This window comes from Lissotriton helveticus, chromosome 1_1 (assembly GCF_964261635.1).
Source record: "Lissotriton helveticus chromosome 1_1, aLisHel1.1, whole genome shotgun sequence".
NCBI lineage: Eukaryota > Metazoa > Chordata > Amphibia > Caudata > Salamandridae > Lissotriton > Lissotriton helveticus.
In genome coordinates, this window is record NC_136057.1 from 1,301,331,591 (window position 1) to 1,301,359,054 (window position 27,464).

Sequence of the window (27,464 nt, forward strand, 5' to 3'; positions counted from 1 at the left end):
TTCTATTGGAAATCTGAAGTAATATGGCACAGTGTTCCAACTCTGGCAACAAATGAGGCACTGTGTTTGACATGTTATCAGCCTTTCCCTGTGTGTGACCAGATGTTTTTCATAGGCATCTCCGAGAGTTTAGTGTCTTCGTCCAAGCAGGTTTAGGTAGCCAGCACCACCACAACTGACTAGGCACTGGCATGACATAACATTTTCACTAACTCTCTCTTTGAAAGAGGCCTCTTTTCCCCTTTAATGTGTGGATTCTGAAAGAGATTTCATTCATATTTCCAAAGCCTGCATCATCAACTGTAGATATATGTGCCATAAATTATTAATGGGCTGCCTCAGCTAACACCAGACCCAAGTAAAGTAATACCGTCCTTATTCTCTTTTGCTGTAAGGTGTTACTATTGGACCTTCTGGAAGACACCTGAGAATACCATCTATAGCCATGCTTGAATCTCTCCTTCCCTTCAACAAGGAGACTGGTCTACTTGAAACAAGCTGCTGATCTATAAATGACAGACAGATAGTTGTGATCTCTGGTCCATCTACCTTTACAGACTAAGTAACACCACGGTTAAAGAAAATCTACTGAAGAAAGGGAAAGTGCCGTGATTTAGGCAATAGGTCCTCTGCACTCCTCTGCTGGTCTTCATTTGGCTCATACTATGGTGTGTGCCAGTGCTTGATAAGAACCTCAAAAAGATTAAGGAGCAGAATAAAATACTGATCTAGTAAAATGCTTGAAAGATGGGATGTATAATTAATTTTAGAAACAGGAGCAAGTATGCCAGAGCAGGGAAGTGTGGGGACAAACAGGATAATGGATCACAGTTAAGTAAATCAGAAATGGGGAGATAGGGTTCAGTTATCAACAAAATTGGTTTTGTGGGTACATGGGGACACAGTTATTAGAGAGGAAGGGCAGTTTTGCAGTAGCATAGAAGTGGGACAAGAAGATCAGAACAAAAATAGTTGAATAGTAAGGCATGTCAAAACCAAGAAAGGGTGACTAGGCAATCCAAGCCAATGACAAAGAGCAAGACGGTTAAGGTAAAAATACTCCTGGCAACACAAAAAACATTAAAGAAAACAGGTAACACTTAGACAGAAAGTGTGTGCAACTAGAAGGGTCCAGCTGAGAATGTACAGAAATGCAGGTCAGGTCAGCCTAGGATCCTGAAGGAGGGGCAGACCAAGCCATACCAGGGCCCTGAAAAAGGTGAAGGGCATTCCAGGTCAATGCAGTGCCAAGAAGGAGGGGCAGAACAGGCAAAGCCAATCCCCATAAGGTGGGACAGACAAGGCTAGTGCCTAGAAAGTGAGGCATGGCAATCCAAACAAGTAGAAGGCACTGGGGTACTGAAAGAAACCACACAAGAAATCAAGAACAGTCTAATAAGCGGAGCAAGCAAATTTGGCATGTAACAAAATAGGACATGCACGTTAACTGAAAGAACAAGCAAACCACAAAGTATGTTAGGAAAAAGCACATAAGTTGGCAAAGTGGGGTAAGCAAGAAAAACTGCAAGCCACAACAGTGAAAGGAAAAATGGCAGGAGTGGGCAGCAAGAGATGGGCAAAAAGTGGAACAAGCGTACATCTTGTTGCAGGTTCTTTTCATAGACTAATAACTTGGATCAGTATACCAGCGAGACTGATGGTTGAATTGAAATCTATATGGGTGGGGATTGTAGCAAAGAGCTCTCTTCCACAGTCATGTGTAAATTGGCAATCCCAACTGATAAGGACTTTACCCCCGCCCCCTATAATTCCCTAGTATATGGTACCTGGACCTTGGGGCTTGTCACTACCACCGTCGGCTTGCCACTCCTGGGGACCACACGCTGTGAGTCTCCCCTGCTGCCGCACCCAGAAACACAGAGCGGCTGCCATGGGGGGAGACTACAACTCCCAGGTTGCTTGGCGGCGACACCGCCCACTTCCGCCTGCCATCGCGCCCGGAGGCGCTTGAAAAGGAAGAGGCTCCTTCGGGGGAGCGGGGGACATACCTGGACCTTGGGGCTTGTCACTACCACCGTCGGCTTGCCACTCCTGGGGACCACATGCTGTGAGTCTCCCCTGCCGACGCACCCAGTAACACCGAGCGGCTGCCGTGGGGGGGAGACTACCGCTCCCAGGCTGCTTGGCGGCGACACCGCCCACTTCCGCCTGCCATCGCGCCCGGAGGCGCTTGAAAAGAAAGAGGCTCCTTCGGGGGAGCGGGGGACATACCTGGACATTGGGGCTTGTCACTACCACCGTCGGCTTGCCACTCCTGGGGACCACACGCTGTGGAGAGACTACAGCTCACAGGCTGCTTGGCGGCAACACGCCCACTTCTGCCTGCCATCGCGCCCGGAGGCGCTTGAAAAGTAAGAGGCTCCTCCCGCGTCGCGGAACGCGCGCGGGCGAAGCCAGGGCAAAGGGCGGGCCGTCCTGGGCCTGAGGAGGCCGGGCTGGGCCACCCCCATTCCATCTACTGATCCCTGCTACAGGCCACTAAAGGTACCATTTTCTCTAAACCTCAGCGCCCAAGAAGGGGATGGTTTATTCCACTGCTTGACTATTCTGACACTCCATCTGTTTTCCAAGGGACCGCTTCCTGCCCCCCGGATTTTGCTACTGTTCTGTTTGCTCATTTATTATTGCTGGTTAAACATTATTAATTGTTAGGTATAGGAAAACGGAAGGATATGGAGGGTGGGGGTGTGCCTGTTAGTAAAAAGGGGAAAAAGGCAAAAAAAACGACCCAAGCTGATATGAACTGTGTCTTGACCAGAATCAAAGACATAGTCGCAGATTGTGAATTAGCCCTAGCTAGTAATAGTAATATGGACCCAGTCACCGCTGCGCATAAATCCCCATCTGCTGTATCTAAGTCACAAAAAAGCGTATTCCCTCCATGTTTGCAAGCCGGAATCCTGGAGGGCAGATTCCTGGCGTTTTGCCTGAAGCAGGTCCGGACCCCAATCTTACAACCCAGAAAACATCAGAGTCTGAGTCCGGCGAAGGGCTGGATCGGGATCTGGTCATGCTTCCACTGGTTCCATGCTCCAATAGGTTTGCTCCTTTGGATTCAGACTGTGTAGCTATAGTGGAAAGCACTGGAGCGACAATGAGGGGCAATTGCGATAGAGCCAATGGAGGGGGGCAACCTTGTGGCAACCTATGTATGAGCACCGAGTCAGAGCTTTTGGAGAGGATCCAGATCCTGGAAAGGCTGGTGGCAACCCTAACTGAAGGTGGAGGGTCTGGTACAAGGGAGGATGATTAGATGTCCATACCCCCCTGCTCCTCTTTTACGGGGGAAACCGGAAATTGCCAATGTGATAAACACTGACCAACAGAGAGCAGCTTCACCAAAAGTACCTTCCCCTGTGATCATCGAGCCAAAGGGTGGTGGGAGGGAAAATGGCCCAACAGGCATTTCTAGGTCTTATGCTGACTCCGTGAGCAGAAGTTTGTCAACAGGGCCCTCTCAGGGACAAGTTTCATCTATAAGGCGCAAGCAACCAGTGGATCGCTCCACTCTAGAAGCAAATAGGTTTCCACTACCCTTAGGTGCACGAGGATCCTTACCATTCCACCCCGCGGCTAGGCCAATTGTGTACATGAACCATGTCCCCAAACTGGCCATGGTAGGGGGCTATGAAAGTAACGAGTCAATACACAATAACACAATTCATTGGCTGGGGCATACCAGAGGGTGCAGATCTATCATTAGAGACGATATGATGAGAGTAAGGCGGATATCTAGGGCCGATTCAACAACGGATTGTGTGGAGATGGAATTTTTAGACCCAATTATAGCAGAGAATTCATTAACTGTGGACTATAGAACATCACCTCCTGAACACTCTTCCATTCAGATCCGCCGGTTCCCCCTCTGGACACAGGCTTGTGCACCAGAGGACTCCGGATTATGCCAAAATGATTGACTAGTAAGCACACATACTCTTCCCTTGGGCTTCGATTTCCATACACTAGGTGAGAACGATTAGAGTCTGGCCTCCCAGGATCGAGCTGCTGCAGCCTCCCCGATTAGCAGGGAGCTGGTGGTGGACAAGGCTGACAGAGTGGGAAGAGGGCCAGTTAGTAATGACAACCCCAGTAAGAAAACCCCGGGGGTAATCCAGTTTATATCCTGGAATATAGCAGGCTTACAAAAAAACCTAGCCGACCAGGATTGGAATGGTTTCATAGATAACTATGATATGATTTTGTTCCAGGAGACATGGAGCCTGGTCCCCCTTTACAAGCCAGGGTTCACTACATACCATATCCCTGCATCTACATCAGGCAGGGGGCGCCCATCAGGGGGGCTCACTATTTGGCTGAATATCGATCTGAATTTGCAAGTATCCCAACATGACACTCCATCTCAGGACATTCTCCATATTTCAGTTGAAGGGAACGAGTCTAATACACATTTGTAAATCTTTAATATCTATGCCAGAGGGTCCCCGGGTGCCCAGGCCAGCTCCATCACATCAACCCTTGATATGGAATTGTCGGCTATTAATATCAACACAGGGATCATCGTTGCTGGTGATTTCAATAGCACCTTTGAGCCCCTGTGCAATGAAGACATTTTGGGTATCAGGGACGTGGATTCCAAGTGGGCTATCCCCAAACTCACTCTGGCCCCTATTAAGAGATGGACCCAGAGAGCTGTCCAAATTAACACCTTAACATTGGAGCATAATCTGCGAGCAGCAAATGGCAGAACCAGATCTGACCCATCGGGAGCTTTTACCTATAATAGTCTTAGGTCCCCATCACGCATTGATTATATAAGGCTTGATGTGGGGTAATGGGCCGACCTCATTGATATGGAGGTGGTCCCCAGGTGTAATAGCGACCACAACCCGCTATGTATGCAGCTGAGGCATGTACAGGATACTACTTCTTTTGAACCGTCTGGCCCTTTGAGGCAGCTGACTAGGGAGATAACCCCTTCTAATTGCAGTCGTCACCTGAGATGGAACAAGGTTGTAAAGCAGGAATCAACCTTGGAAAGCATTAAGGATGCCATAAATCTTAGCATCTTGGAATTATATGAAATAATGAGTCTCTTCCCAGTGGCCCCTCAGGAGTCACAGCTTACGAAAGTCTATAAGTAGGCCATGGGGAAGATAGGCGAGTTCTTCCTGGTTAAAGGAAAAGACGGTTGCAAGGCCCCTCGTCCAAAGGCTACAAACCTGTGGTACTCCGGGGCTTGCAGGACAAAGAGGCAGGAACTGACAAAGGCTCTAAGAGCAAAAGACCAACCAAGCATAGTCATAGGAAGAAAAATCTATTATCGGACGGTTGATACTGCCAAACGTCTGTGGGAGGAAAAGCACTGGCAAGAATTAAAATCTGCTGCCGAGTTGAACGATTCCACTAGATTCTGGGACCTAATTAGCACTAGCGTCAGAAAAGGGGCAGATCCAATGGTAAACCACATAGCCGGGCGCCAATGGTTCGAGCATTTCTATGCCCTATATTCTAGTGAGGTTGGGAATGTACCTATGGAGCAAGCGATAGGGCCTACCCTCCCCGAGCCACATACCCAAGTAGAACCGTTTGGGTTAAGTGAGGTGCTATCGGCAATCGCAACAATTGCCCCGGGCAAAGCCGCCAGCCCCGATGGTATTCCTGGTGACCTTGTGTTGTATGATAAAAATTCTTTGGCCACATTTCATACTTCGATCCTTAACATCGTCGTGAGTGGCCACCCAGTGCCCGATTCATGGAAGGGGGCTGAGGTGGTAACCATCTACAAGAAGGGGGACCGGGAGGACCCTGCCAACTACAGACCGATCAGCTTGATCGATGTAGCCCAGAAAGTGGTTGGCAGGGTCCTACTGATCAGATTGAGGTCATGGATCGATTTGGAGGGCATCTTGTCACAATTCCAGGCGGGGTTCAGACAGGGGGTTGGCACGATGGACCAGGTCTTCAGATTTCTTGTTCTTTACTGGAAGTCGGTTATGATCAAGAAAGGCAGCCTCTATTTGGCTTTTATTGATCTAAGAACGGCCTTCGACCTGGTCCCTCGTGCCAAGCTATGGCAGACCATGCTTGACCTTGGTACTCCCGCCCCAATCTTGGACCTCATCAAACGACTCCATGAGGGGAATTATGCGAGAGTGAGGTGGGGTAACCAGAGTCAATTGACTGAGAGGATAGCGGTCAATAGAGGGGTCGCCAGGGTTGTGTTATGGCCCCGACCCTGTTCTACCTATTTGTTAATGGGGTGGTGGACCATTTGAGGGAGGACGGGGCCGATGCACCAACCCTGGCACGGGAAAAATCCCCATGCTGCTTTTTGCAGATGACACTCTCTTGATTTCAAAAAGCCCTATTGGGCTACAAAAATTACTTGACCGCTTCACCCAGTTTTGTGATGCCAGAGGTTTAATTATAAACACATCCAAAACAAAATTAATGGCCCTGGCACCATCGAAAAATTTAAAAAATAACATCAGACTGAATGATTCCCCCCTGGAACTCGTTGAAGCCTTCGACTATTTAGGAGTGAGGATTAATAGTCGGATGAACTGGTCCTCGCACTTGGCCAAGATGCTCCTCAACCATAAACGAGTAGCGGGTGCCATCGCTAAACACCAGCGCCTATCCTATAGTCGACCAGTGGGTCCTGCCATTAAGATCTATAAGGGAAAGGCCCTGCCTTCATCTCTATATGGAGCGGATCTGTGGGGTTTTGAGAAGGTCACAGACCTAGTTAGGTCAGAGAACAAGTTTTTTAGAGACCTGGTCTCGCTTCCTCTATAGACGCCACTAGTTCCGCTGCGCTATGATGTGGGGAGACATCCAATAAATGAGGTGGCAAGACTCCGCCCTTTACTGTTCTGGACGCGCCTCAGAAGGTCCCCCGAGCAATGCCACTACGGTACTGCACTGACCGAATTGATAGAACCTGACACTGGCCACAAGATAGCTTGGCTAAATAATTTGAAACAGTTAGTGGGGGACATTGGTTTAGGAGAAGCTTGGGCGAGTCAGGATCCGCCGCCCAAAATAGTTGTAAATAAGGCATATCGGGATTGGGTGGCGGTAGCCGCATCTAGCAGTGAGAATTGTGGCACCCTGACAGAATCTTTTTTGAGCGCCAAGCCTGTGCCTAAACTAGAATCTCTTCTGGACCTCATTGAGTCCCCGAAAGATAGGGCCTTGAATCTGAAGTTCCGGTTTGGCACCCTTTCAGTGAACGACTTTAAAGCAGGCTGGAGGCATATGAGGGGGAGCGACTTGGGATGTCCAGGTTGTGCTTCCCCTACGGAATCGGTCGCCCATTTCCTCTTCGCCTGCCCAGAGTATGGCCAGGCCAGGAGGAAATGGCTGAAACCTGTCTGTTTCAATCTGGGCTGTAGAGATCACAGGGCAGCGCTGCGTTGCGTTATTCTAGCATCGGAGACCTCGATCCCCAGTTTAATATGTGGGTTGGCCAAATACCTGGGCTGTGCCTGGCTGCGGAGGATGAAACTTTCCGGGAAGACTCAACCACTGGCTGTGGAACTGTAGATTGTTACCCCGAAATGATGTACATTTTGTCATTTTATGATATATATATATTTTTACCTGCCTATATTAACACATGATCAATCAATTTGTATCATAAACGTGTGTATTGCATATCATGGATGGACTTTGTAACATATTATAGTTTCGTATATATTGTGCAATGTTTTTAATATGTCTTTTTAATGCTTTTATAAACTTTTATGATATAGTATATATCGAATAAAAGTTATATACAATTTGGTACCAGTGGTACCCAGGGCATGGATGTTAAAAGGGTTCCCACTGTTTGCATCACACAAAGTGCCCCAAATAAACTGACAGCAAGCCTGCCATTGCAGACTGCAGGAGCGGTGCAAACTGCTCGAACTCTACTTAACCCTCACCATGTGTGGCAAAGTCAATGCACTATCTTTGATATATGCCAGTCACCCCTAAAGACAAGCTCCTAAAACTCAGGAATCAGGGTGCATTATATCAAACGTGTGGACATGCAAGTGCAAGCTTATATGACCTTATGGTGCCTTTTACCATTAAAGGACACTTGAAGTGATAGACGGTCCATTGGATAACATGGGCTGACACCTGGGCAAAACCGAGGATGGAAGCTACATTATGGTACCGCCTAAATATGTCATGTTTGGTATCAAAGGGGAGGCGTGGGCAAGATGGCAGCTACATCAAAAGCTTGAGGAGAAGCTCCGTGCCAGGCCTGTTCACCATCCTGCTCCTTATGCGGTATTAGCTTACCGTAGTGCTCACTACCTGGTTGCAAAACGCCCAGCGCACAATTCCCAGGATTGGGGACAGCATGTGACGATGAGTGCTGGGGAGTCCAGCTAGTGACTGCCTGCATTGCACTCGCCCTCCAGGCATGCTGGACAGCGCTGGAGCAGATTCGAGGGCTGGCGAAGGTGGGGCTGCAGGTGGCTGAGGAACAACCTGCCGTCCTGGTAGGCGGTGCGATCCCGGCTGCTTGAATCGCTGCCTGCTGGGGACCCAACTTTTCACTACTGACTGCCAAAAGAGACTGGGTGCGGCACTCTGCACCTTGCTGGGCCCTGTCAGCGGAGGCGCCAGCTGCGGTCTGGCCCAACCAGACTGGTTTAGTGGACCCACCATGGTTGCTGACCCTCTGGGGCCCAGTGACGTAGGAGACTAGTGCAGGCCTTGGCCACAATGCGTTGCGATCTCCCATCCAAAAAGCGATGCGGCCCGGTGTAGCACTATTACAGCTCTTCTACATCCCTGTTGCAGGGGTGGTGATGGGAATGGCCGGGCCTGCTGGCTGTTGACTGCCTTGGGGTCCAACAGTCATTGCTGAGGGGGGTCCCTCTAGATCGTGGCTGCACATTGCTGAGTGTGGCCTGTCACGGTGGCCCTCCTGCCTGCCCTGAACACCCTCCCAGTGGCAGTGAATCGTGGGTGCCCCGGGGCCTGCAGATAACCAGTGGAGAACCTTACTTAACTGTGGGATCCTGGATTCCGCCAATAGCTTGTCTGCGGGATTATCAATGTGACATGGAGCAGCAGGTGCTTGGGGGAAACCGGACACCCTGGACTTGCTCACATCTGATCGCGACCCCCATGGACCTGGCCACCAGACGTGGACACCCTCCTCCTCCCTCGTCTGCCTCTTCCTGAGGAGTGGGGCCTGCAACGCTCTATCCCCCAGCTGCCTTTTGAATTCTGTTGTTGTCACGGTAGAGGACACGGACGATGCCTCTCCTCTGTCCCACAACTTAATGGGGAAAAACAGGTCCAGCAGGGTGCTACCCATTAAGCCCGTCACAAAGGTTCCTTCATCTCGGACGGCGCCGGCCATAGGTGCTCTGCAGCACCTCGAATCCATACTTAAATATTCAGGGCAATTTGGGAAAGGCCTACATGCCAACCTTGACACAAAGGCCTTGTGGAAGCATAAATCGGTGTCCCTCAACAAGGGTCTACTAAGGGCAGACCACCACAAATTGGTTGATAGGATCACCGAATCTGAGATGAATAAACCGTCCCCAAAGGTGTGTGAACTACTGGTCAGGCTTGATGCAATGCAGGAGGAAGTGGCACACCTACACCCACGAGCAGAGGGGCGCTCCTGGCACAATAATATTCACTTTATTGGGTTGCCGGATAGCTCGGAACAGCCTACCTCTTTCTTGAGGAGTGGCTTATGGACACTGTGTTGAGGGATAGGGTCCCCACACTGTTCTCTGCAGAGAGGGAGCACCATGTCCTGCCCAACCCAGGCTGGAGCACCACCTCACTCCCTCATTGCACGTTTTCTTAACTTCCATGACCTCATCCTCCAACTTTTCCACACATAGGGTGCCTGGGGCTTCGAGAACACATCCATTGTGGGCCATCCCGACTTTTCCCTTGAGGTCCAACGCAAGCATGGCTCCTACATGAAAGTTAACCAAAACTTACGGAAACTGCAACTCCGATTTTAGCTCTTGTTTCAAACGAAACTCTAGGTCATTAACGAAGCCTCCGCTCACGTATTTTCTAGTCCTGAAGATATCTGAACCTGGCTCCATGCGAAAGGTCTAGCCTGCACCACTGACAGAACAAGAGGAGACCTGGGTGATGCCTAAATCTAGGCGCCAGCGCCGCAAGACACCGCGCACATGCTTGGATCAAGAAGAAGTGGCCGCGGAACAGGCACGTACGGTGAAGGTGGCCACGTTTCATCATGTCAACTCATTTGCCGCCCTCTGAGAAAGGCCGCCTGTAGAATCCGGTTTCAATACCTGTGCTTCTGATGCCTCTTCCACCTCCAGCGCCATAGCTCCTCAGGTCACCCCAAGATCCGCAGACTACCTCAACTGACCTGCATATTCAGGATATTGATTCTTCCTTTCCCCTTCCTGGTGGACATAGGCACCACCATACCCATTGTGCTTGCGTTAGCTTCTTTTACTTTCTTTCTGCAAGGGCCTGTGTGCAGAGATGACACAGCTAATAAAGGATCTGCACTTAAGTGCAAGAGACTCCCTGTGTAGGTGGAAGGATTGTCAGACACCACAAAAGAGAAAGAAAATCTAACAAGTACAACTGAGAAAGACAGCTAGAGAGGCATTCTTACCAGAGAGATGCCCAAACTCCACACATCTGCTCGAATATCATAGTCTGGCTTTGTAGGATCAGGTGGGTCTATCCTCTCTGGCTGAAATAGGAACAACAAGTCAGCATACACAATTAACGTTCAAAGTAAAGAAAAAGAGAGTGTCAGTCTGTGGGAAGAGACAATGTTGCAAAATGTCATTTTAAATGTAAGTGTGCCTCACTTCCATCACCGGTACAAAAGGGGGTGGTGATGGACGGAGCATCTGAACCAATCAAACACTCACATCCAGTCAAAAGATCTGGGTTTGATCCATCACCGTTCTTTAGCCAACTCTGCCACCCCAGTTCAGACATGGCTATATGCAAATCAGTCTGACCCTTTGCCTCATGGGAACAGTCTAGCCCGAACTGCCAAGCCATGCCTTCCCTGGACCGGAAACAAGCTTTCGAGGACCGGTTTCTGGCATTCCAGCCGTCTTCAGGCCTGCTTGCTTGAATTCGCTTTTGGCCGCCATAAGTGTGGCAGGGTATGCTCAGACGTGAGTCCCTTGCTCACTTTGCCACTGGATTCAAGCAAGCCGGGATGAAGACGGCTGGAATGCCAGAAACCGGTCCTCAGAAGCTTGTTTCTGGTCCAGGGAAGACATGGCTTGGCAGTTCGGGCTGGACTGTTCCCATGAGGCACAGGGTCAGACTGATTTGCATATAGCCATGTCTGAACTGGGGTGGCAGAGTGGGCTAAAGAACGGTGATGGATTAAACCCAGATCTTTTGACTGGGTGTGAGTGTTTGATTGATTCAGATGCTCCGTCCATTACCACCCCCTTTTGTATCACTTCCATCACAGCTTGATTATCATGCGAGCACAGACTTGTTTAGAAAAACATATGCTACTTGCCACATTTTTCAAAACATCATACAACTCCACTGGACCGCCATAGATGCTGAATGTACTCAGTGTTTTATTTTTATTTGCTGATGTTCCTAGAGGATCAAATGATGCCACACAAAACACATTTCCACCATGTGTCATTACTTCTGTTCCCCCCAGCTGCGTCTCACTTTGTCTGCATAGCAAGATTGTATATCCACTGCAGTCTACATTTTGGAGGCAGGAATTCCAAGCAATACTTTTCCACTAGTGTAGGAGGCTGGCCTAGTATTTGGTACACACTAATTTAAGTAAAGCAACTTTCACTAATCCAGACAGCCCTTGTGGTGAATTTGGTGGTCTTAGACAAACATAGAAAGCTCTCTAATAGGTAGTTGTGGAGAGCATCCTTCAAGCTTAGTCCAGAAAGAGTGTTAAGCCGCTTCTTTTACCAGAACTAATCATATAGTGCAGGTTAAACAAAAAAGAACCACACAGTGTAGTTCTAAAAATAGTAATATTTATTATACACACTTACTAACACATTGGTATATCTCCTAACTAGAGATATCAACACCATATTTCAAAAGTAGAACAGGTAAGTAGCACAAATACACAGTGGTATACAGGGGGGAGACCACATCATATACTAAGAAAGTAGAATGTGAACTGCGACCGAAGTCGAGTTTTGGACGAGAAGACTCGGAAGAGCTGGGGAACCAAGGAACCACCCGAGGTAAGTACCCAGGAACCCCACGGAGGCTGTGTGCAGAGAGGAAACACAGTTGTGTACTCAACACAAGTCAATAGGGAAACCGCGGTTGCCATTTCCAAGAAGGACCCTTCGCAGAGGACCCTAAAGGAACCCTGTGGAAGATGGAGGGTTGGAGAGTCACCCCATTCGTGGATACCCCAGGAACCAGGATACCTACACCAGGGAAGCTGGGTGCATAGGTGGGAAGTGACGTCGCAAACCGCAATAGACCACAATGGAGAGCTTCAGTAAATATGGCGCTGGTAAAGAAGGTGAAAGTTTGGTGGAATCCAAGGATGGATTCTTGAAGAGGAGTACCGATGTTCACCACCGATGATGGAAGATGCAGGAGAGTGGACAGTGACCTTGTGCTGCAGTTGTAAGGACGAGGTGACACTGAGGAAGAGCAGAAGCTGTTCATGAGCTAGCCCACATCGAAGTTGAGATCTGGTGGGGGCGCTAGTCGCTGTAGGGCAGGAACACCAATAAGCCTTGGCAGCAGTAAAAAATGTGGTAAACAAAGAAGGTGCAGTGTCGGGACAAGCAAGGTCCAAGGGACTCAACAAGTGCAGGAGAGTCAGAGCACGCCCCGAGCAAGCAGGGGAGTCCATTAAAGCATAAGAAGACCCTCAAGAGGACCCACAGGCCGAAGGCACAGGAATCGCAAGAGGACCTCGAGCTGCTCACCAAAGCTAAGGCCCAGGGTGCAGAGGATGTGGTGAGGACGAACACCTTGGTAGGAAGAGATGCTGGAAGCTGGAGCTTCTTGTAGCCTGAAAATCTCTGGAGGACAGAGTCAACAAGCCTTGGCAACAGCAGATCGATGCTGTGCAGAGGGGTTGTGTTCCAGCGGTTCCAACGAGTGATACTGGCCTCAAACTTGCTGAGAAAACAGTGCTGGCCTCAAGGGAGTTGCAGAAACAATACATGTGTTACCGAGCCTTTCACCTCAGAAGCAGAAGACTGACCAGCTTTGTTGCGGTGCTTGCAGATGCAGGAGAGTTACTCCTTCACTCCAAGGGCGATTACTTAGGGTATCTTTGATGCCCATAGACCAGGAGAAGAATCTGGATGAAGCACAGGTGATGCAGAAGACTGGCAGGATGACGAGAGCAGGATAGCTGGAGTCTTCCTTGATGCATAGCTGGAGTCTTCCTTGATGCAGTCTTGGTTCCAGGAGAAGTCCAACGAAGTCCAAGATGCCCAGACGGTTGAAGCTGAAGTGGTTTCGGACTGTATCTTCCCCCACGAGAATCTGAAGAGCCATCCACAGCTAAGCCCTTAAGTACCCTAGTGTAAGGGTTGGGACGGTTCTGGGATCCCTCCCAGAGGAGGGCCTGGAAAACGGGGAGTTTTACGCCAGAGCAGGAGCCAACGGCTCCCTGAACTGGTTCCAACTGGAGTATGAAAGGAGGACACCAAATATGCCCTTCAAAGCAGTCTGGTAGCACAGGCAAGCGCCCCCACCCCAGCCGAATACACTAAGTACTGTCTGGGAGGTGGTCACACCTCCCTGTTACAGGAAACCTATTGTTCTACCCTCGCTTGCTCGAGGTCAGATCAGCAGCAGGAGGAGGACAGAATCATGTCAGTGGTCGGCAGAAGCACTACCTTACTGTTAAAACACAGAAAGGCTGGTACCAGGAATACAGGGGCGCTCCCTAGGGGAGCTCCCCCAGTACATGGGATTCTACACCCAACACTGGAATTAGAGTTGAGGTAGGATTACACCATATTTGATACCAAACATGACTGGTTTCAGTGTTGCCAATATATAGTTTGACATCTAGTAATTGACTAAATGTATTAAATGGCTGACCACACTTACAAAGCCTGGAGAATCGACTGCGGGGTTTGAAGGGGGTGTCCTGCTCATGCAGGGCACCCTCACACTTATAACCTAGCACCCGGTCTTCAGAATTGAAAGGCCTACCTTAGGGATGACTTATAAGTTTTAAGCGCAGATATAAGGAAACATATCTGTTGTGAGAGGAGCAAGCACCAACTCACACAGGCTGCATTGGCAGGACTGTAGTCACAGTTTGAGTGGTCTCTTATGGGTGGCATAATTCAAGCTGGAGACCCTGGTGTACCTATGCCCTGGGTACCTTAGTACCATATAATAGGGACTTAGAAGGGTACACCAGTAGTCCATTAGGAAGGTACCAAAGTACTTACCACAATCAATTTTAGGGAGAAAGCACAGTGACTGAGATCCCGATTAGCAGGATCACAGTCAGACTAGTCCAGGGGTCTCCAACCTTTTGTGTAGTCAGAGCTACTTCTGGCCAATGAAAATCGTTGCGAGCTACTGAACCCGAAGCAACTCGCGCATTCTTCCGAGAGCCCCCCCACGCCCAGTTTCATTGACTTTAAGTCTAATTTCATCAGAGCCCATACTGTGCCTTTCTGCCCTCTGTTTCACTCGTTTCCCCCTCGTTTTTTGTGCCTTTCTGCCCTCTGTTTCACTCGTTTTCCCCTTTGTTTTTTGTGCCCTTCTGCCCTCTATTTCACTCGTTTTCCCCTCGTTTTTTGTGCCTTTCTGCCCTCTGTTCCACTCATTTTTGCTTCGTTTTTTGTGCCCTTCTGCCCTCTGTGCCACTCGTTTTTTGTGCCTTTCTGCCCTCTGTTTCACTTGTTTTCCCATCGTTTTTTGTGCCATTCTGCCCTCTGTTTCACTCATTTTCCCCTCGTTTTTGTGCCTTTCTGCCCTCTGTTCCACTCGTTTTTTTGTGCCTTTCTGCCCTCTGTGTCGGGTGCCCCACAAGACTCACCTTTGCTTGTGAAGCGATTCCGCAGAGACGACAAGAGCCACCGCCCCGGTACCCACCTGACCCTCGTGGAGAGTGACACCAGCAGGGATGAGATGGACCCAGGGATGGGAGCCAAGAATAAGTGAAGGGTCTTGGTGGTAGTGGAGTAGAGTAGGGTCGTGGAGAAACTGGGGGAACAAGAAAGACCCAATTAGGACGGACCACCCTTCCAGCCTTAGGGCAGACCACCAAACACATGTAACGATGAACTTATTATTTACTGTACTCACCAGAACTCATGTGGGCTCCGGAACAAATGAAAGGACGTGATAATCCACGGCAAGCGTTCAAGCGCTAAAGAACCAACCAAGGGAAAGCGCTCCTGCGCTGTGTTAATGAACCAAAGGGTAACCACCAAGAATGAAGCGCTCCGGCGCGGTGCTGAACATCCAAACACACAGCGCTTCTGCGCGGGGACCAAGACAAACAAAATATCAAACAGCGCTTCTGCGCGTTTGCTACTTGTAACCCCAAAACAAATGTAGCGCTCCTGTGCGCTATGTAGAACAAAAACCCCAAAACAATTGAAGCGCTCCTGCGCAGTATGGCCAGGTAAGAGGTCACCGGGCAAGCTCACCTCGGCTGCCAGGAAAAGTCTTGTACAACGCTCCTGCATGGTAACCAGAAGCAACAAAGGGAAGAAACACAGCGCTCCTGCGCGGTTCGAGGAAGAAAAAGGAAAGTGCAGACAAGCGCTTGCTTCCACGGAAAGGTGTCAAGAAGTTGCGCTCCTGCGCGGTTTGCAGTGAGTTCAAGGAGCCACGGCAAGCGCTTCTGCTAGGCGGGGGCGGAGGTAGGCAAGGAGCCCTCAGCTTCTCGGGACTCCAAACGGGTTCCGGAAAGGAATCCGAAGCACTGAGCCGGCGGGAAACGCAGTGTTTAAGCGTTTCCCCCGGAAGTGCTTCATGCCGCAAAAGACTAGACCGGGCCTCCACTTCCGCCCAGAAGTGAGGATCCCGATGTTGACATGTGTTTGGCGGCTGCTCGAGACGGCAATCGCCGCAACGTGACACTTTGTTCCACTCGTTTTTTGTGCCTTTCTGCCCTCTGTTTCACTCATTTTCCCATCGTTTTTTGTGCCTTTCTGCCCTGTTTCACTTGTTTTCCCCTTATTTTTTGTGCCTTTCTGCACTGTTCCACTTGTTTTTGCTTCGTTTTTTGTGCCCTTCTGCCCTCTGTGCCACTCGTTTTTTGTGCCTTTCTGCCCTCTGTTTCACTCGTTTTCCCCTCGTTTTGTGTGCCTTTCTGCCCTGTTTCACTCGTTTTCCACTCGTTTTTTGTACCCTTCTGTAGGAGAGTGGGGTCTGCAATCCTATGGTCACCCCAGATTTTTGCTTTTTGCTTCACTGGTTTACGACTTTCCCTGGCTGTGGGCCTGCTAATCAGACCCACAGCCTAGCTGTTCTCTCTCTAAATTGACAACCATGCACCTTAGGTGCATTTACCAATTGGTACTGGGCCACCTTATCAGTCCCTGTACAGTGTACTATAGGTACCCAGGGCATAGGTGTACCCAGGGCCTACCAGGGGCTGAAGCATGTATTATGCCACCCCTGGCTGGCCATCTAAACAGACACAACTGGCTGCACGACAGCTGGGGCAAGGTGGTGTAATCACCCTTTGCTTTAGATATAGGTACCTATATCTAAACCTAAAATAGACACATATATTCCTATCAGTCACTCCTATGGAAGGCCTTATCAATCCTGAAGGCAGAGTGCTTGGAATTATGTGAGATGGTGCTCTGGCATGAGCTGAGCCCGTTTGCAGCTTGCGGAACCAAGTCCTACTAGTTGTTCCATGATAACGCTATACCATATACTCTTAAGTGCATTATAATCCTCGCGGGTAAATGCTAACTCTGGTATAACGTTATCAAAACATGTCGAGTAAGGTGTCATACGAATTGGAATACTACCCCCTCGCCAATTCTGGCGACGGGGGTAGCATTCCACCCTTCTAGAGGGACACGACATGTATGTAACTGAGAACCCCGGTTAAAGTTAACTCGAGCCTTGGCATCACAAAATGGATGCTGCCACCACAGACACAAGTCTGACCTCCTGCTGCTGGGAGTCCTTCCAGCGAGGGCGGCTTGGACAAAGGGTTTCCTGCCTTGGGAGGTGCTAGCACCACCCCAGACAGGATTTTGTGTATTGGGTAGGATAGGCCTGAAAGGAATGAGACATGCCCGGGGCACACAAGGTGTCCTGTGCATACACCGGTTCCAACCAGTTGCTGGGGCATCCCTGCCCCAGCTCTGGCGGGAAGCCGGACAAAGGATTGGCGGTGTAACCACCCCCCTTCCTGGTCCCACCCAGGGGAGGGACCTAGTCAGTAGTGCAGCCCCCTTTAGCAGGATAAAGGTAGGAGCTGGTCCCATTCCAAGTTAGATTAATCCTGAACTACTCTACAAGAAGAAACTCTGGACATCGACGTTCTGCTCCACAGAAAACTGAAGAAATCTCCCTTGTGGGCAAGGAGTGTCCACCCTGCACAAGCAGGCACCATCAAGCGTCCAGCGGCTTCACTTTGTCGTCTTCCCCCGAGGATCCAAACTTCAGAGCCCGACGAGACCCGGATTCCCAGACCTCTCCGACCTCAACTCACATCTGCAGCAAAGCTGAGACCCGTGGGTGCGACGAGACACGTGGGACCGGCCATCTTGGAAGAAACTGCACTTCGCTTCCAGCACGACTCCCGAGGTAAACTCGACCAAGTGCTTTGGGGACTGAGAAGCCCCAGCCCCGAGCAGCCCCTGTACCGAAGATCAGCCCTCCAGCATCCACGAGATCTGCGTGGGGCCCTTCTGCTCGTTTGCTGCTCGACGCGTTGTCTGGTCACTTGCCGGCTGGCTAGTGGCCTCCTAGACGACGAACCTTTGAATCTTTGCTGCTGGTCTGGTTGCTCCAGACTTGCCCTTGCTCCCTTCCAAAAGAGGGGCACCCCGGACTCTCCTAGTCCGCACCAGACGCTTTCTCCACTCACCGCGTGGGTTGCCTTTGCCAAGGCCTGTTGACGCCGATTCCGGATCCAACACCGCCGACAGCGAGAGCCTGCGTGGGACAGCTCGTGCCTCCATCCTGGTCGTCGAAGACACCTCCTGGTCCACGTGGCTGTAGAGTCAAGCGTCCACTCTTCACCTGATCGCGACGACGACATCTGGTTCCTTCCTGGTTCCACTCCAGTCACTGGCTAGTGACTGTGAACATTGTCCCCTCTGCTTTCAGGTCCTCTTCTTCACCAATCCACCCTTGGATTGCACCGGACATCCTCCTCCTGGTCGCCTGCAACATCTTTTCTTTCAGGCTCCATTGACTTCAACGCGAGAACCCGACACACTTTGGCACCTATGCACCCGCGGCCCGTGGGTGAGGTAACTAGAGCATTTCGGTGCTCAAGGGTAGTTTAACTGTCCTAGTGTCCAGTTCCACAGTCGTTTTAGTCCTACCTAGTCAGGATTGTCCGTACTCACCTTTAACTTGAACTGTACTGTCCATAGACGTTGTTACGCATCTCGCGTGTGAGTTCACACTCTGCACACGCGTTCCGTGGGCCTCCTATTACCTACCTAGAGTTAGTGTAGCGTGGTCCCATCGATCCTACAGCCTCTGGACAGCTCCATTCCTTCTATTTCTATCGACTTTCACATTCCACTTACTTAGTATATGGTTTGTCGTGCCCCTAGGGCACCATTGTAAGTTTGTGCAACTTAACGTATTTTTCCTAAGAGATTGTCATGTGCTTAGCCCTCTGACCTCAAAGAGTTCAGAGGTGTTTGTTATTAATAAATATATTGTTTATTGGAGACCTGAACGTTATTCACGTGTTTAGATATTGATGCACTGTTTTGTTACTTGGTTATAACAAAAATCATAGACCTAAGTCATCTCGTATATTAGTATAGTCTGCATTACGGTACGACATGCTCTCATTTGCCGCCGGGCCCCTGGGTTGTCGGGTACACGGCTGTGTTACCCTGAAAACGACAAGTGCACCGTATTGTTCTCGCGGCTGCCCCAGGAGGTTGTAGGCCCACATTGTGTTATACTGCGACTGTACAATAAAGGTCTTTTAAAAAAAATATATATATATATATATATCGTTTATTTTCATAACAACCTGTGTGGTGTCCTTTCATCTGGTATTCAAGGGGTTATATTGTGGTAAAACAGCTGGCTTCACATGCCAAAAGAGTTTAGCCTAAGACTGCTTTGTCCATGCTACCATTAGGATATCTGGTCTATAAGGTTGACTTACAACCAATCACCATAAGGGTTGTTTGGACTGATACAAGGTGATCACTAGAACTAGTGAGCATCATATATCAGGCCAACTTCTCACATTGGTGTGCAGCGGTTGGGATTTGAGCTTGCTGTTGTTTTTATCATGTATAATCTTGAAATATCATTTGAAAGATCACATAAGGTACTATAGGTACATATAACAAGCTTAGAAATACTCTGAGTTCTACTGAACCAGCTGTTGTAGTAGAAAGGGCCTAGCACACCCTGACTACAACTCTTAGCAAGGGATCAGTAGGAAAACCCATAGTGTAGGTAGGTGCATCACTTACACCTCACTAGAAGCATGTCTACCCATGGAGAGTCTTCAGAGACTCCCCTAGTGGTTAGTGACCCTCCACAGGTCCTTTCCAGATATGCAGCTCTCAGTTTCCAGGAGATGAGACAATTGTGTACCTCCAGGAAATAAATTGAAACAGGGTTCTAACCCTACCACTCCTTTTCTGTTGGGTCTCTTAGAGACATATGATGCAAGAAGGGCTGCTAACACAGACCTCTCTAATCCAGATAGGAGCATGCCCCCCCTTAGAAGGTACTCCTGGTGATCCAGACCTCCCTGAAACGGAGAATGTAGAGGAGGAGGAGGAGGAAATCTCTGGGGATGAGGCAGACAATAGGCAACCTTTAGTCAGCAGACTTACAAGGGCCAACTTAGACCTACATAGGGAAGGATCTGGGGGACCCCCAGTACTGACCCTAAGCAGGCCTAACTTTGGAGCTAGGAGAGATAGATCTCATTCTAGGGACTCCAATAGATCTGTGCACTCTCATGCATCTGCTCAGAGTAGAATGACTTCCCCTCAGAGGAGAGAGCATGAAGCAAAGATGAAGGAAGTTAATCTGAGGATCAAAAGGGAAGAACTTGCCCTTGCCAAAGAGAAACTTGCCTTTGCTAGAGAGCAACAGTTGAGTGGGTTAGCACCCACTGGTGGCAGCAATATCCCTAAGGATAAAGACAGGAGTTTTGGTAATAGACACCTCAGTAAAATAGTGCCCTCCTATAAGACAGGAGATGATATCCACAAGTGGATAACTGCTTTGGAGAGAGCCTGCAAAGTGCAGCAGGTACCCCAGAGTCAGTGGGCAGCTATATTGTGGCTCTCCTTTGAAGGTAAAGGTAGAGACAAGCTCCTCACTGTTAGAGATGAGGATGCTAATGATTACCAAGTCTTGAAAACTGCACTGATTGATGGGTTTGGCTTAACAACTGAACAGTACAGGTTGATGTTCAGGGACACCCAGAAAACTCAGGCTCAAGATTGGACTGACTTTGTTGATTGTGCCACTAAGGCTCTGGAGAGCTGGTTACTGGGAAGTAAAGTTACTGATTACACAGGATTGTATAATCTAATTATGAGAGAGAAAATCTTAAATAATTGTCAGAACCAGTTGTAGCATCAGCACTTGATTGACTCGGATCTGACCTCTCCCCAAGAATTGGGAAACAAGGCAGACAGATGGGTCAGGACAAGGGTCAAGCAGCAGAACCAGAACCAGGGTGGTGGCCAGAAGAAAGCAGACCAGAAGGGTAATGAGAATAAGCAAAATGACCAGAAGTCTTCAACAGGGCCCCAACAACCTAAGGAGGGTGGGTCCCAAAATTCCCAAAAGAAGAAGAATGATGGTCCTAAGAAACCATGGTGCCAATACTGTAAAAGTAAGACTCACTGGTTTAGTGAGTGCACCAAGAAAGGCCAAACTCCTACCACTACTGTCCCTAAGACACCTGCACCCCCTAGTACAGTTAGTAGTGGTAGTGTACCTCCCAAGGCTATAGTTGGGTTAACCCTGGGAACTGAGGTGGGTTCTGACTTAGTTAGAATCCCTACTCAGGCAGTTCTTGTTTGTACTGGGGACATGGATATGACCCCTACTGTAAGTCCTAGTACTCTGGGCAAATACAGACAAACGCCTTTGATAAATGGAAAAATGGCTCAGGCCTACAGGGACACATGTGCCAGTGTCACTATGGTGACACCAACATTTGTGGACCCTGACCAGATCATGCTAGGTTCAGACTACCTAGTGACCAATGCTAGCAATGTCACTACCAATCACAGTATGGCAGTTGTTAATTTCTCCTGGGGAGGGGTAACTGGCCTCAAAAGGGATGTAGTTAGTTCACACCTCCCAGTAGATTGTCTTTTGGGCAATGATTTGGAATCCTCACTGTGGTCAGATGTGGAGTACAGGACTCATGTAGAAATGCTAGGTCTCTCCTCACATGTCCTTGCTGTGACCAGGTCACAGGCCAAGAAATGCCCAGCTGAACAAGTGCTGAATCCTGGAAGAATGGACCAGACACTAGCCAAGAGAAAGAGCAGTAGGGGTAAGGCTGAGCCTTCCCCCCTGCCTCAGGCTGAGGATCAGCCCTCTCAGGAGGCTGACCCCAAGACCCCAGAAGGAACTGTCCTATAAGAGCTTGAACCTGAACAGGTAGAGTTTCTTGGGACAGGGGGACCTTCCAGGGCAGACTTGAGGCAGGCCCAGTTAGACTGTTCCTCCCTTGAACCCCTCAGACAGCAGGCTGCTGCCGAGGCTGCAGGGAATGCTACAGGTGCCCATAAGGTATATTGGGATGATGGACTCCTATACTCCGAGGCAAGAGACCCCAAACCTGGTGCTACCAGGAGGCTGGTCATCCCCTTGTCTCTTAGAGGTTTCCTTCTCACCTTAGCCCATGAGATTCCCCTTGCAGGTCACTTAGGCCAGAACAAGACTTGGGACAGGCTTGCCCCACACTTTCACTGGCCTCATATGTCTGAGGACACTAAAGAGTTTTGTCGCTCATGTGTCACCTGCCAAGCCAGTGGCAAATCAGGTGGCACCACAAAGGCCCCCCTTATACCACTACCTGTGGTGGGGGTTCCCTTTGAAAGAGTGGGGATTGACATTGTTGGACCAATAAACCCCCCAACAGCATCTGGGCACAGATTTATACTGGTGGTAGTGGATCATGCCACCAGGTATCCAGAAGCTATTCCCCTTAGGACCACTACAGCTCCTGTTGTGGCCAGGGCCCTGCTTGGAGTTTTCTCCAGAGTGGGGTTTCCTAAGGAGGTTGTCTCTGACAGAGGTGCAAACTTCATGTCAGGATACTTGACTGCAATGTGGAAGGAGTGTGGTGTAAATTACAAATTTACCACACCCTATCACCCACAGTGCAATGGGGTTGTTGAGAGATTCAACAAGACCCTCAAAGGGATGATAAAAGGGTTACCTGAAAAGCTTAGGCGAAGATGGGACATCCTTTTACCCCGCCTTCTGTTTTCTTACAGAGAGGTCCCACAGAAGGGGGTTGGTTACAGCCCTTTTGAGCTTCTGTTTGGGCATCCTGTAAGAGGACCCCTACGTCTTGTGAAGGAAGGATGGGAGTTACCTCTCAAAAAGCCTAAACTTGACATAGTGGACTATGTACTTGGTCTCCGCTCCAGGATGGCAGAGTACATGGAGAAGGCATCCAAAAACCTTGAGGCCAGCCAAGAACTTCAAAAAGCTTGGCATGACCAAAAGGCTGTCCTAACTGTTTAGCATTCAGGACAGAAGGTGTGGGTGTTGGAGCCAGTGGCCCCAGCAGCTCTCCAAGACAAATGGTCTGGACCCCATACCATCATTGAGCAAAAGGGAGAGGTCATCTACCTGGTGGACCTTGGAACTCCCAGGAGCCCTCACAGAGTACTTCATGTGAATAGGCTCAAAGCATTTGTTTACAGGGAGGACATGGGCTTGCTCATGGCCACAGATGAGGGGCAGGAGGAAGAGAGTGACCCTCTTCCAGACCTGCTCACTCAGAACCCTGATGATGGGTAAGTAGATGGTGTAGTCTTTTCTGACAGCCTCTCTGAGCATCAACAAAGAGATTGTAAGCAGGTCCTTCAATCCTTTAGACAAATGTTTTCTCTGACCCCCAGTCAGACAAACTGGTGCACCCATGAGGTGGACACTGGAGACAGTCTGCCTATAAAGAATAAAATCTACAGGCAACCTGACCACGTCAGGGACTGCATAAAGAAAGAAGTACAAAAGATGTTGGAATTGGGAGTCATTGAACCCTCAGAGAGCCCTTGGGCTAGTCCTGTAGTTCTAGTACCAAAGCCTCACACCCAGGATGGTAAGAGAGAGAGATGATGTTTTGTGTAGACTACAGGGGTCTCAATGCTGTCACTAAGACAGATGCCCATCCAATACCTAGGGCAGATGAACTGATAGACAAGTTGGCTTCTGCAACTTTCTTAAGTACATTTGACCTAAAAGCTGGTTATTGGCAGATCAGGTTAGCTGAGGATGCCAAGGCCAAGACAGCATTTTCTACCCCAGGAGGCCATTACCAATTTGTGGTGATGCCCTTTGGTTTGAAAAATGCACCTGTCACTTTTCAAAGGTTGGTGAACCAAGTTCTCACTGGGTTGGATGACTTTTGTGCAGCATATCTAGATGATATTGCTGTCTTTAGCTCCACCTGGGAGGATCACCTGATCCACCTGAGGAAAGTTTTGGAGGCCCTGCAAAAGGCAGGCCTCACTATCAAGGCTACTAAGTGCCAGATAGGGCAGAGTCAGGTTGTGTACCTGGGCCACCTTGTGGGTGGAGACCAGGTTCAACCATTGGAGAGCAAGATACAGGCCATAAAGGACTGGGCTCCTCCAACCACCCAGACACAGGTCAGAGCTGTCTTGGGCCTGTCTGGTTACTATAGGAAGTTTGTCAAGAATTATGGGTCCATTGTGACACCACTTAATGACCTGACAAGCAAGAAAATGCCAAAGAAAGTTCAGTGGACAGTTAGCTTTCAAAAGGCATTTGATGACCTAAAGCAGGCCATGTGTACTGCACCTATTCTCAAGAGTCCGGACTACTCCAAAACCTTCATTGTCCAAACAGATGCATCTGAGTTGGGTGTGGGAGCTGTTCTATCTCAACTGAATATTGATGGTCATGACCAGCCCATTGCTTTTATAAGCAGAAGGCTGACCCCTAGAGAGAAACGTTGGTCAGCTATAGAGAGGGAGGCCTTTGCTGTGGTTTGGGCCCTGAAGAAGTTGAGGCCCTACTTGTTTGGAACTCACTTCAAGATTCAGACCGACCATAAGCCCCTCTTATGGCTAAATCAGATGAAGGGTGAAAACCCCAAACTTCTTAGATGGTCCATTTCCCTACAGGGGATGGACTTTACAGTGGAGCACAGACCAGGGACTGACCATGGCAATGCAGATGGTCTCTCCAGGTATATCCACTTAGAACAGGAAGACTCACCTGGTCAAGGTTAGTTTAATGTCCCTAAGTTTGGGGGGGGTTATGTAGGAGAGTGGGGTCTGCAATCCTATGGTCACCTCAGATTTTTGCTTTTTGCTTCACTGGTTTACGACTTTCCCTGGCTGTGGGCCTGCTAATCAGACCCACAGCCTAGCTGTCCTCTCTCTAAATTGACAACCATGTACCTTAGGTGCATTTACCAATTGGTACTGGGCCACCTTATCAGTCCCTGTACAGTGTACTATAGGTACCCAGGGCATAGGTGCACCCAGGGCCTACCAGGGGCTGAAGAATGTATTATGCCACCGCTGGCTGGCCATCTAAACAGACACAACTGGCTGCACGACAGCTGGGGCAAGGTGGTGTAATCACCCTTTGCTTTAGATATAGTTATCTATATCTAAACCTAAAATTGACACATATATTCCTATCAGTCACTCCTATGGAAGGCCTTATCAATCCTGAAGGCAGAGTGCTTGGAATTATGTGAGATGGTGCTCTGGCATGACCTGAGCCCGTTTGCAGATGCGGAACCAAGTCCTACTAGCTGTTCCATGATAACGCTATACCATATACTCTTAAGTGCATTATAATCCTCGCGGTTAAATGCTAACTCTGGTATAACGTTATCAAAACATGTCGAGTAAGGTGTCATACGAATTGGAATACTACCCCCTCGCCAATTCTGGCGACGGGGGTAGCATTCCACCCTTCTAGAGGGACACGACATGTATGTAACTGAGAACCCCGGTTAAAGTTAACTCGAGCCTTGGCATCATAAAATGGATGCTGCCACCACAGACACAAGTCTGACCTCCTGCTGGGAGTCCTTCCAGCGAGGGCGGCTTGGACAAAGGGTTTCCTGCCTTGGGAGGTGCTAGCACCACCCCAGACAGGATTTTGTGTATTGGGTAGGATAGGTCTGAAAGGAATGAGACATGCCCGGGGCACACAAGTTGTCCTGTGCATACACCGGTTCCAACCAGTTGCTGGCGCATCCCTGCCCCAGCTCTGGCGGGAAGCCGGACAAAGGATTGGGGGTGTAACCAACCCCCTTCCTGGTCCCACCCAGGGGAGGGACCTAGTTAGTAGTGCAGCCCCCTTTAGCAGGATAAAAGGTAGGAGCTGGTCCCATTCCAAGTTAGATTAATCCTGAACTACTCTACAAGAAGAAACTCTGGACTTCGACGTTCTGCTCCACAGAAGACTGAAGAAATCTCCCTTGTGGGCAAGGAGTGTCCACCCTGCACATGCAGGCACCATCAAGCGTCCAGCGGCTTCACTTTGTCGTCTTCCCTCGAGGATCCAGACTTCAGAGCCGGACGAGACCCGGATTCCCAGACCTCTCCGACCTCAACTCACATCTGGAGCAAAGCTGAGACCCGTGGGTGCGACGAGACACGTGGGACCGGCCATCTTGGAAGAAACTGCACTTCGCTTCCAGCACGACTCCCGAGGTAAACTCGACCAAGTGCTTTGGGGACTGAGAAGCCCAACCCCGAGCAGCCCCTGCACCGAAGATCAGCCCTCCAGCATCCACGAGATCTGCGTGGGGCCCTTCTGCTCGTTTGCTGCTCGATGCGTTGTCTGGTCACTTGCCGGCTGGCTAGTGGCCTCCTAGACGACGAACCTTTGAATCTTTGCTGCTGGTCTGGTTGCTCCAGACTGGCCCTTGCTCCCTTCCAAAAGAGGGGCACCCCGGACTTTCCTAGTCCGCACCAGACACTTTCTCCACTCACCGCGTGGGTTGCCTTTGCCAAGGCCTGTTGACGCCGATTCCGGATCCAACACCGCCGACAGCGAGAGCCTGCGTGGGACATCTCGTGCCTCCATCCTGGTCGTCGAAGACACCTCCTGGTCCACGTGGCTGCAGAGTCAAGCGTCCACTCTTCACCTGATCGCGAAGACGACATCTGGTTCCTTCCTGGTTCCACTCCAGTCACTGGCTAGTGACTGAACATTGTCCCCTCTGCTTTCAGGTCCTCTTCTTCACCAATCTACCCTTGGATTGCACCGGACATCTTCCTCCTGGTCGCCTGCAGCATCTTTTCTTTCAGGCTCCATTGACTTCAACGCGAGAACCCGACACACTTTGGCACCTATGCACCCGCGGCCCGTGGGTGAGGTAACGAGAGCATTTCGGTGCTCAAGGGTAGTTTAACTGTCCTAGTGTCCAGTTCCACAGTCGTTTTAGTCCTACCTAGTCAGGATTGTCCGTACTCACCTTTAACTTGAACTGTACTGTCCATAGACGTTGTTACGCATCTCGCGTGTGAGTTCACACTCTGCACACGCGTTCCGTGGGCCTCCTATTACCTACCTAGAGTTAGTGTAGCGTGGTCCCATAGATCTTACAGCCTCTGGACAGCTCCATTCCTTCTATCGACTTTCACATTCCACTTACTTAGTATATGGTTTGTCGTGCCCCTAGGGCACCATTGTAAGTTTGTGCAACTTAACGTATTTTTCCTAAGAGATTGTCATGTGCATAGCCCTCTGACCTCATAAAGAGTTCAGAGGTGTTTGTTATTAATAAATATATCGTTTATTTTCATAACAACCTGTGTGGTGTCCTTTCATCTGGTATTCAAGGGGTTATATTGTGGTAAAACAGCTGGCTTCACATGCCAAAAGAGTTTAGCCAAGACTGCTTTGTCCATGCTACCATTAGGATAGCTGGTCTATAAGGTTGACTTACAACCAATCACCATAAGGGTTGTTTGCACTGATACAAGGTGATCACTAGAACTAGTGAGCATCATATATCAGGCCAACTTCTCACACTTTCTGCCCTCTGTTTCACTCATTTTCCCATCGTTTTTTGTGCCTTTCTGCCCTCTGTTCCACTCTTTTTTTGTGCCTTTCTGCGTTCTGTT

The 27,464-nt window shown here is 49.5% G+C and overlaps 1 protein-coding gene across 2 annotated transcripts in view; it reads right to left on the reverse strand.

Moving 5' to 3' along the window:
- MAP2K7 (mitogen-activated protein kinase kinase 7) overlaps positions 1-27,464 on the reverse strand; it is a 266,930-nt gene that overhangs the window by 95,590 nt on the left and 143,876 nt on the right. For both annotated transcript variants that reach the window (XM_078681283.1, XM_078681292.1), the window contains one exon: positions 10,613-10,693. In XM_078681283.1, coding sequence (XP_078537409.1) covers positions 10,613-10,693 — 81 coding nt within the window. The remainder of the gene's footprint in view (positions 1-10,612; positions 10,694-27,464) is intronic.